Source organism: Synchiropus splendidus, chromosome 16 (assembly GCF_027744825.2).
Source record: "Synchiropus splendidus isolate RoL2022-P1 chromosome 16, RoL_Sspl_1.0, whole genome shotgun sequence".
Classification (NCBI taxonomy): domain Eukaryota; kingdom Metazoa; phylum Chordata; class Actinopteri; order Syngnathiformes; family Callionymidae; genus Synchiropus; species Synchiropus splendidus.
In genome coordinates this window covers 12448410-12459302 of record NC_071349.1, presented here as the reverse complement: position 1 = coordinate 12459302, position 10893 = coordinate 12448410, and the positions used below count along the sequence as shown (strand labels likewise).

Sequence of the window (10893 nt, the reverse complement as noted above, 5' to 3'; positions counted from 1 at the left end):
TCCTCCTCTTGTCTTGCCTCTTTTGTTGTGGTTGCCGGTGAAGGTCTGGCCCACACAGCCTGTCGTCGCTTGCCAGGTTGCTGGGGCAACCAGGAACTACTCCGTCGTGTGTTAGACTCAAGAACGTTTGGATTCTGGAGCTCAGTGGCGTGAGATCTCGCAGAGTGAGTGTGTGCACAACACTTACAGAGTTGTGTGTGTGTGTGTGAGCCTGAGATCATGTTTCTGTCCTCAGCATGGCAGCCGGCGTCCTGCCCCCAGTGAAGAGCGTGGTGGTCTACAGAAACGGAGACCCCTTCTACAATGGACGCCGCTTTGTGATTAACCAGCGTCAGGTGGCGACTATGGAGGCCTTCCTGACTGAGGTGACCCAGAACATCGGAGCCCCGCTGGCCATCAGGACCCTATACACGCCGAGGCAGGGTCACCGGGTCAACCACCTCCAGGAGCTTCAGACTGGAGCGCAATACGTCGCGGCGGGGTTTGAGAAGTTCAAGAAGCTGGAGTGAGTGGAGAACCAGTTTGTTTCATTGCATGAAGACTTCAGGGATGTTTGTTGTGTCTGAGTGAAACTCAGGAAGTGTAATCAAGTTAAGTGATGTATCAGGTGTCTCCTTGTGGCTCCTGTAGTTACCTGAACTCTGGGGTGAAGAAGCCACAGCCAACACAGGAAGATCCTGAGGTCAGAAACTTTCTCTTTACCTTCAGTAGCTTCAGTGTCATGAGCTGTTGTCTCCTTCAGACCAAAGTGATCCAGCGTCGGAACGTGTCGGCCAAGTGGAGGAAGTTGATCCCGCTGCCGTGTGTCCTGCAGTGAGTCCAAGAATCCACTGAGAAACAAGTCTGTAAACTGACGCTGACGGATGTTCCAGTGTGTTCCGGAACGGAGACATCCTGTGTTCCCCGTTCCGCTTCATTATTCCTCGGAGCTTGCAGCAGGACCTGGAGCTGATCCTCAGCCTGGTCTCGGAGAAGGTCAGCTTGAGAACTGGTGCCGTGCGCAGGTCAGTCTCTCAACCAGGTCTCACCTGAGGCCAGGTGTGAACTCGTACATTGCTAACCTGTTTGTTGTGTTGTGTCAGGTTGTGCACGTTGGACGGAGTGACAGTGACCACAGCTGCCGAGCTGCAGACGGGTCACTGCTACGTCGCCGTAGGAAATGAAAGGTTCAAGAAACTTCCGTACGTGGAGCTGTTGGCCTCAAAAAAAAGGTACTTGGACAGAATTGTGTATCGCTGATGACTTTACTGATGGTTGTGTGTCTGCAGGAAGAGACGCACGCTGAGAGGAACTGAGGTGACACTGCACTATTAGTTTGCATCTTCTAGAACTGTTAGAAAATCAGAGATGTTAGAAGAAGCTAACTTCTGTTTATTTTCATTAAGAAGAGGAACCCAGAAAGTGGAGCTGAGGACCAGTTTAGTGACTCGGCTCTTCCGGACTCCCTCGAGGTGACCCACGCAAAATCAGCAAAGTCAGAATCTGCAGTGGTGCAGAAGGTTCTGCCTCTCTCCAGCACGGTGACGGCCGCAGGGTGAAGTCCACAGGAGATGAAGCGGCAGCGGACTCCGTGTTCTTCTCCAGACCCGTTAGGATCCGCCAGAGACCTCCAAGGCCGCCGCTGGCTGCCCCAGCGGGTCTGTCCTACGCTGACGGAGCCGATTTGATCTGAATTATGAATCTGAGTTTGACCTGCAGCTCAGCGCAGCGTCTTCAAGAGAGGAGCAGGGCAGAAGAGGGAGGAGCTGAGAGGAGCACAGGAGGTCCAGGAGGACCATGACACACTCACAGAGCTTCCTGTGGACCAGGTTCTCTTTTGTTCTCAATAAAACGCTGCTTTACTGCTGATATGACTGTCATGCTCTTTCTTCACCTGAAGAGGGCAGCAGAAACTGTGGATGAGGAGGAGGACCTTATACTTTCAACTCTGGACACAACACATGAGGTAACCACGGAGATGGAGGGTTTCCAGTCCAGAAATTAATGAACTCATCCTAAACATTTGTGTTGTCACAGCTACAGACGTCGGAGAGAGTTGATGAAGGAGCAACACAACACTCAGCGAGAGCAGAGGAGGCGACCTCTGCGTTGGTACACACTGACACACACAACTGTAATGCACTACACAAGTTTTCACTGACCATGGACCTGCAGCAGGAGCCGAAGGAGGAGAAGAGCTCAGCAGAATCGGTTCAACGACAGAACCTGGTCTCTCAGGGGGAGTCGGTGCGTGAAGTTGTGAACTATTATTTAAATAGTGTGCGACAGTTGAGCTTGTGTTCTACAGGAGGATCGGGAGGAGTCCAGAGAACCAGTCATGTGACCACCGCAGACAGCTAATATTGGGCCGCTACAACGACGAAAAGCTTCCTGCTAGTTTGATGCTACTTCAACAAAGGATTTCTAACATTTAGAATTCAACAACTCTCTCACAAATTTTCTAAATGTTTCACTCTGCAGCTTCATGATCGGATCATGAGTGACGGATGAATGTTGTCGAGGAGACTATGACCTGCTAGAACAACTCATGTCGTCTCACTGAGAAGGTGGTAGTTGTGGCACCAGATGAACACTCACTTTGCCAATTTCTTAATTAAACTTCTGTTCTCAGTTTGACTTCTCTTTTGAGAGTGTTCAGTATAAAACTTGAGCTTTGTCGTTTTGAGTGGTTCTCACATAGGGGTTCACCTGGGGTTACTCGAAGTAACTCTAGCAGCTTATGGTATAGTGTTAGTTTATTATCAACTGCAATAGCAATAATTTAGAATGCAATATTTAGATGTTGTGGCTGAAAAATCTTTTAAGAAGGGGAAGTTTGGAATCTTCATCATGGCAGAGGAAGCTTCCCTATCACCTGCTACTCTGCAGTCAGTCGTCTCCATCTGGTCCCCCTGCCTGCATTCTCCTCTTCATTTCCCTTCTTTGCTCAGGATGATAAGAATGGGAAGAACAGCCAGAAAACCTTTCAAAGTGAAAGTAAAATGAAAGTGAGACATCAGAAATTTACTTAAAAAGTTTAAAAAAACCCAGCAGCTTCCACAACATTGTCACGGCGACCAACAACAATCTCCGCTTAGATGAAAGAAAGAATCTTCAGGGTGTTTATGAGGCGGTCGTCTGGGTTCAGAGCTGGACCGTGCTGCAGGTCAGCGAAGGTCGCCGCCGTAAAGCTGGTGACTGACGGCCACATTGTTAGTTGTCACCAAGGCGCCAGTCACATGACCAGCAGGGAAACATTTATAGCCAGAGATCTCTGGAAGCCTCCATCAATCCAGGCGACCACTGAGTGAACCCTCATATCCAAACGCACTTGAAGAGGAGAACCCCTCAGGAGTCCTGTGAGGCACTGATGACACACAGCGTGACTCCCATCATGGTGAGAACCATTCCAGCGACGGCACCTGACAAAACCAATTATAATATTCATATTCAACATGATGTCAGTAAAGTCTGTTGTTACGTTAATATACACACCTTTTCCTCCTAAGTCTTCGCCCAGTAACTTCCCTGTCAGCAGAGTGAAGACGAAGGTGAGAGAGTTCGACACAGGAACAGCCACCGACAGATCTGCAGGACAGAAGAAGGAGACTGGAAGTTCTGCATCACTCAATCACTGCTTTGTTCGGACCTGCGCTGGACAGTGTGTAGAAGTAGAGCAGAGATCCAGCCTGGTTGAGCAGGACGGGGAGCAGGTACTGAGAAGACACCACAGTGAGCAAAACTAAACTCTTTCTTGTTTAGATGAGGGAGTTTTTTCTCATCTGCTGCACCTTTTTGTTCAGGATGAGAAACTTGAGTTCGGCCACAAACTGTGAGACTCTTCCTGGTGCGTTCACGGACTCGATCCCTGCACTTCCACTCTTCATGAGCGGGTTGGTGCAGCCCCACAAAAGCGACACCAGCAGGAGACACAGCACCTCCACTGTCGCACACAAATCACCACCGTGACTCCCAGTTTAACCTACAACATTTAAAACCCACGTTTTATCCGGAAACCCGGCCTTGTTTACATCCGCTGCTAACTTCCCTAGCATTAGCACTCGGTCTTAACGGCTCTGTTTCCATTAAAGCAGAGGATATAAATAGCAAAATAAAATATAACTCACTTAATTGTCACTGCATATTAACGTCACATTACCCAATAAAACAGTTTAAATTACCCGGCTAAGCTAACAGCTCACCTCCCGTCACCATAGTGACAAGCGTGTTGGCTGTCGAGTTGCGTTCAGGAACCTGCTGTGAATTTGAACGATTAATCGTTGTTGCTGTAGATCGTCGTAACGTGAACTAAGCTGTATATTATTATGTTCACCACATTGTAATATTTACAATATATGGATTTAAGAAATGATATATTATTTATATATATATATAAAAAAATAAAAAATATTTTTTTATATATAAAAAAAAAATATATATATATATATATATATATATATATATATATATATATATATATATATATATATATATATATATATATATATTAGTAATATTACGACTAATATATAACGACTAAAACTAAAGATTTCGTAACAATGAGGAGCTTTAGCGAATATACTGTATATTGGCGGGTCCGCAAACATCATCTTCTCTATCGCATGCAGACTGTCTGACCTTCAGATGTCGCTGTTGTCTAAAAAATGCGAGCGCCTCGGGCGCGTTTGACTCCTGGGTTAATGTGCTTGTTTGGGCCTTTGGGACCAGTGGACCATCTGAGCGCCTCTTAAGGGAGAGAATGTGGTGTGTGCGACAAAGCTTCTGAGATTCTCCACTCATCATGTGACTCCCTGCGTTACGTCGCCATGGAAACACCCCCACTTTTCTCACCCTGTCAGGTGTGTTACCTGAGAACAGTTGGAGACTCACTCACGTCCTGTTGTTTCACTGTTGGCAGGCTTGTGCAGAAAAAAAGGGAAAACTGAGTCTCGAACTGAGGAATGTACAAGTATGATAGGTAATCTGTGAGTGTACGATGAAACACAGAATACAAAAAATATGAATTGTTTGTCGAGGACAAAGTGTTAATAATAATAATGATGAGAAAGTCTTCAGCAGAATGAGTGAAGTCAGCAGGAGCTCTGGTCACGTGGTGCTGACTCATCACCACTCAGTCCAGCTCAGGTGAACCAGTGAGCAAACAGGAAGTCACCTCGACTCCCTGCAGAGGCCTGACGTGGCTGATCGCAGAACAGCTGTCTGCCCAAAATTAGCCGGCCCTCTTCCTCTTCTCCCCCCCCTCTCCTCCTCTTCCTCTTCCTCCCGTGGAGCTCAAAGTCAGCCGAGCATCACTCACGTCCAGAACCGACTCACACTTCCAAAACCTGGTCAGGTGTTCTCCTGTCCCGAAGCAGAGGACACGTCCTCAAAAGCTTTTGTGAGTCTCATCTGCCTCCTCCTCTCCTGTTTAGTAATTGTGTTTTCAGCTGTTGTGTTCTTTTGGGTTTTTAAAATACAATCTTTTGTGTAGTGTGTGGCTCCAGAAACAAACAGCAGGAGGAAGACTTTGCAACCAAAGCTGTCATTTCCTGTTTCTCACTGATACATCAGCTCCCCGCGTTAATATGCACCAACCATAGTGTTTGGGTGTCCCTTGGATTACTATACTTGTGGGGACCAGTTCTTTGTGTCATAAGCTTAAGCCTCAATTTAAGTTTGGTTCAGAGTTTGGGACGGTTAGGTTTAGCATGAGAGGCTGGGGAAAGTATGATGGCAATGAGAGGTCCCCACAAAGGTAGGAATACAAACATATATATGTGTGTAAGAGAGGGAGACTTATTGAGTTGCTTTATGATTGATGAGAAAGGTTCTTATGATGACCACCAGGGCGGCGCTAGAGATCCATTTGAGACTGTGGAGAGCACAAGGCTGCACACACTTACTTTCAAACACAAGTTCACTCATGCATTTGTTTATGTTTGGTCTTTTGCTTTTGTTTTTTTTTCTCCAGTGTTTGACTATTGTGCGTGTACGGTAGTTTATCCAGGAAGTGACTCTTTAAAAAGTCAGATCTGCTGCTTCATCCACGTGATGTGTCGACTATCTAGACAACGGCGATCGGCAGCTGACGACAGTCGACGTCGATGTTACAGGCGTGGAGAGATGCGTCGTGCAGCGTACTAGCGCCGGTGTGTCACAGGATTAGCGGTTCCATTAGCAGATAAGAGGGAATTTCTCGCCGGGAATCTCGAAGATAAGAATGTAGGTTAAACATGTCGAGTGTTCAAGTTTTAATCTCGCTGCAGATGGGTTTGTGTTACTCGAAGCTTCGCTGCACCTTCGCCCCTTCTCTGAACTCATCCACACCAATGGAGACGAGAGTAGAAAACGCAGCAAGAGGAGCTCCATCCTGGTGAGTGTTCATGTGTGCTGGTTTACACTATGCATTTTTGTGTTTGTGCTTCTATGGTTATCTATGTTTTTATTTTGTATGCATGTTTATATATGTTTATGTTTGTGTGTCATTTTTTTGTTTCTATGTTGTGTGGGTTAGTGGGTTCTGGTCACAGTTGTTGGACCAACGAGTGCTGTTTTTACTTTTGCGTGTTTAGATCTGCCTCATGGAGACTCATGAGCGCTGAGGGTTATATCCTCCTCTTCTTCCTTTTCTCCTCCGGGTCCAGACCATGACTGCAATGCAGCTGAAACAACAGCGAGGAGACGGGGCGGAGTTCTTTCTATCAGGTGGACGGGTCAGACTTGAGACGGATCCTCAAAGCACTGCGGAGAGAAGAGCCGGCTTCTTCCTCAGCGTAGCTTCCAGATAAAAGTGTGGATGAAAGCGAGTGAGGAGAGAAAGGAAACCTGCTGAGAAGAAAGTCAGCGACAGGAGAAGCTGAGAACATTCTGACCTGAATCTCTCAGGTGCGCTCTTGGATTCATCCTGGAACTCAGGAGAGTGGCTGATGTGACCTTTTTATGACTAAGAGGACTAGGAGGGATGCTTCAGCAAACCTCCAGTTCAGCTGAAAACATAAGACAAAACAAATTAATTTTACATTACATCACATCAAATGACAAATATTCCATATGCAACATCTCTACCGCCCCCTGCTGGGCAAAGAACAGTACTCATTGTTCTGATCCATGAGAAGATTCTGAATGAAACAAAACCACATTTGAGCATCGAGCTAGAACGGTATCTGGGCCAGTGTCCCCGGGGTCTCGAGACCCTCCACCCTCGCTCACCTGGCTCCCCCTACAGGGCCGAGACCCTGCTGACACGTCAACACCTGGGACGACTTGTTTAAGCGACAGATTAGAAAGGTAAATCAATTTGTGTTGGATACTGTGTGTAGAGTCTGGTCCCAATCTAATTACCCTCACCTCCATCAGCAGGAGGAGCCGTCACGGTTCAGTGAGGAACATGATGGGGGAGGCGGTAACTGGATGAGAGGTCGGGCTGAGACACCTCTAAGGTAATTGAATTGGTGGTGAAGGTTTGTCGACGCTGGCAGTGGCAACATGTCGACACGGAGGGAACCACTTGTTTTACCGCTTCCACTTCCCCCTGATGCAGTTCTCCTTCTCACCAGTAGGTGCTCCAATGCTGAGAACAATAGACGATACAATTCAGCGCGACACAACAAGAGCAGCGTCCCTTCGACTCACGCCCCATTTTAACGCACTAAAGTGCCTGCGAGTTGTAAACGCCGACCTCATCATCTTGTTACGACTGCGTCGTAAACACGGCGGAGACCACAAATGGAGCCTTCTCACACCGCCGCGGTGCCGCAGGACAATCCGGAGGCAGAGCATCGATCAATAAACGACCCTGGCGATAATCAAAGACGTCGATACTCGACTGCGCCGCAAATCGATACACAAGATTGTTATCCTCTGATGAGATCACGCTCAACGGTCCAGTTCCTGAGCGTCACCTTCTCAGCCAGACTTTCATTCCTTTTGATTTTGAGAAACAAACAGTTGGTTTATTCTTTGAGTGGCTGGATGGAGGAGTCAGACCGCTGACCACTGCGGAACAGAACATCCAGCTTTCTACAGCTTCTTTCTCTGACCTCTGTCACAACCTAGTAGAAGGTTGTAGGGTCAAACCCTTAAGGGCGTTGTGTCCTTGGTTCTTGTTGGTGCACAGGGTCATCATGCTCGATTTTGAACAAAAATCCAGAAGTCGAACGCCCCTGAAAAAAACTATTGTGCAGACCGATCAGCTGACCCACAACGCGCTTTGTTATTGTGTATAACGCAGCCTCTGTATGCAGACGTGTCCCGTTAGCTACATTTACTGACTGTTTTTTCTTCATATTGAGGTGTAAAACCTTTCCTGTCTCCACACTGGACCGTGGTAGAGTGTCACAGGGGAGGTGCTCGCTCTCCACACTTCAGGGTTTGATGTCCTGTTGTGGGCTGGAGCTGGGACAGGGATGAGGTGAGTCTGGGACAGAGCGTGACTTGGTTTATGACTTTGTCACAGCCAAACTGCACAGAAGCGCACATTCAGAGCTGGACACGCACCGGGCACCTCTTCACTTCTGGAGAGACGTCACTCACTCGGCAACCCCTCCCACATGCAGCGGCCACACACATAGAGGAACAGCCACCTGCAGCAGACACTCTACATTCACTCCTACAAAAGCCTGTTTTAAGGCTTGGAACGCATTATTTCTTTTTCCATTCATTGTAATGGGAAAATTGATTCAGATTTCGAACAATTCACTTCTCGAACGGCCGTCTGGAACGGATTGTGGTCGAGAACCGAGGCACCACTGTATTAATATTCTTATGTGGTCTAATCTTTGACAAGACACTGATCTTATGAGGACATTTTGCTTTGTGCGGACATTGTGGTCCAGTCCACATAGTTATGAGGGTGTAAATGTCAGAGTGCTGGTTAAGGTTTGTTTTGGATGGTTAAGTAATGGGTGAGAGGCTGAGGAAAGCATGATGTCAATGACAGCACAGAGATACAAGTATTCTGTGCGTGTATGTGCTTTGTTTATCCTACTTTGTGGGGGACCAATTCTTGACAAAACGCTATCCTTGTGAGGACTGCATAGTTGGTTGGACCTCACAAGGTTAAGCCACAATTAGAAGATGAAGACTTCAAAATAACTGTCAATAGCAGTCATTACAATTGGGTTTAAGTTTGGTTCATAGTGCTGTGAGAGGTCCTCATAAGCACAGAGATATAAGTGTGCGTGTGTGTGTGTATGCACTTTGTTTATCCTATGTCTATCCGACAAAAGACTATCCTTGTGAGGACTTTGTGGGGGCATGTGGTTGGACCCCACAAGGTTAAGCCTCAATTTGAGGATGGAGACTTCAAAATAACTGTGAATAGCAGTCATTACAATTGGGTTGGGATGGTTAGGTTCAGGGTGAGAGGTGGTGGAAAACATTATGTCGAGGAGAAACCCAACAAGGTCCCCACAAGGACAGAAATACAAAGGCGTGTGTGCATGAGTGGGTGGGCTCGGTTACATAACGCAGTTTCATGGAGCATAATTATCTTCACTCAATTACTCCAGAATGTAAATGTGTGTGTTGAGTCCACCACAGCAGAGGGAGATTCTGTTCATCCCTTCATCCATGTCATGTTTATATAAGAAGTAGACAGGTTCTAAGAAATTGACTGAAGAGTCACCAGGTTCCTTCAACACACCTGGCATGTGTTGCTGTGGTTGGAACGGACACAGACACCTCTCTCTAGTAGCCCAGTTCACTCACTCATCTGTCACTCCAGCTTCATCAGAGGGGTGGGGGGGCGGTGCTGCAGAGCCGGTCCTGGTCAGGAGGCGTCTGTCTGTCTGTCTGTCTGGCTGATGATCATCTGCTGCCGTGGCTCATCAACCGCTCATCTGCCGGGACTCATCCGGCCACAGCTGATTCAGAAAGACAGACAGATGACGCGAGATAAAGCAGCTCCTCGCTGGCAGAGGTCTGTGCTCTCTCAGTGCTTTTCTGCTATAGAATATGTGTTGGTGGGTGAAGGCACACACTCAGCAGGGCGCCCTTCCTCCTCCTGCTCTTCATCATTTATTCAGCAGACTGCGGCGTTGTAAACAAACATTTCTTCTCTTAAATTTCCCCCACCAGGTTTTTTTCTCCCCTGACTTCAGAACACCGGGACGGGCGGTCCGATAGTGCTGACGCCGGACTAGTCGGTAACTGATACACGACGTGGACGGTGTTCTGGTGCGGCCGTTAGTTTCGCTCTGAAGGTCGTGAAGGGTCAGCAGGAATTGAACTGCTGAGCCGGATCAGAGAGCAGATTGATACACGGGAAAAACATGTTCCTGATAATGGAGCTCTTGGCCCCCAGGCTCCAGCCTGACACGGACCTTAATGCGGTTGTCGGGGGGGCGGAGTGGACCTGAGGGAATAGCACAAGCTAACACGCTCTCAGACGCTAACAAATACTGTACTTTAGCAGTTATACTCCCAAGATGTTGGCACTCGAGATCCAAAATCTTCATCATCCTCTTCATCTCTTTCAACAGAGCACAAGAGTTGAAAACTATATTCGATGATTCTAGCTAACTGGAGATAAAGATTCGCAAAGTAGCTCGTGTCAGGAATGTAAAATCTCCTTCATGTTGTCTCCTCCTCTGAAAGCTGTGAAGTCATTTCACACTCTGACTGTCGCTGTAACTCTATTTACATCCCAAGTGTGGACGACGTCATGACTCATGAGGAGTCGCTCGCCGTGATGAGGTCATCAGGTGTGTTGTGTTTAATTATTGAAGGAGACAAACGTGGCGTGAATCGAAGAGAGGAACGATAAAACTGGTCGCCTGGTCAGAGCTGGTCCTGGTGCTGGTCCTGGTCCGCTCTCGGCTGGTGTCAGAACATGTCAGTTTTATTATGAATCAATCGCACATGAAAAAAACCCATAATCTGCCACTGAACACAGAGCTAATCCAGATTATGAGC

General features: G+C 47.4%; 2 protein-coding genes across 4 annotated transcripts; one reads left to right on the top strand and one right to left on the bottom strand.

Moving 5' to 3' along the window:
- Positions 1-37: 37 nt before the first annotated feature.
- dcdc2b (doublecortin domain containing 2B) lies at positions 38-2672 on the top strand. Its single transcript, XM_053845325.1, has 12 exons — positions 38-164; positions 236-505; positions 631-682; positions 743-813; positions 873-1004; positions 1083-1229; positions 1269-1296; positions 1386-1451; positions 1517-1637; positions 1699-1808; positions 1880-1945; positions 2017-2672. Exons 2-12 carry the CDS (start codon positions 237-239, stop codon positions 2338-2340), a joined length of 1386 nt encoding a protein of 461 aa, XP_053701300.1. The 5' UTR covers positions 38-164; position 236; the 3' UTR covers positions 2341-2672.
- On the bottom strand, positions 1433-4222 carry tmem234 (transmembrane protein 234). Of its 3 annotated transcripts, XM_053845327.1 has the most exons (6): positions 4182-4222; positions 3771-3922; positions 3629-3695; positions 3475-3567; positions 3311-3401; positions 1433-2962 (listed from the first exon to the last, which is right to left on the bottom strand). In XM_053845327.1, the coding sequence occupies exons 1-5, from the start codon at positions 4192-4194 to the stop codon at positions 3328-3330; spliced, it is 399 nt and encodes a 132-aa protein (XP_053701302.1). In that variant the 5' UTR covers positions 4195-4222; the 3' UTR covers positions 1433-2962; positions 3311-3327. The 3 variants fall into 3 exon arrangements, with proteins under 3 accessions (XP_053701302.1, XP_053701303.1, XP_053701301.1); XM_053845328.1 differs by lacking the exon at positions 1433-2962 and having other exon boundaries at positions 2988-3401; positions 3771-3961; XM_053845326.1 differs by lacking the exon at positions 1433-2962 and having other exon boundaries at positions 2988-3401.
- Positions 4223-10893: the final 6671 nt, after the last annotated feature.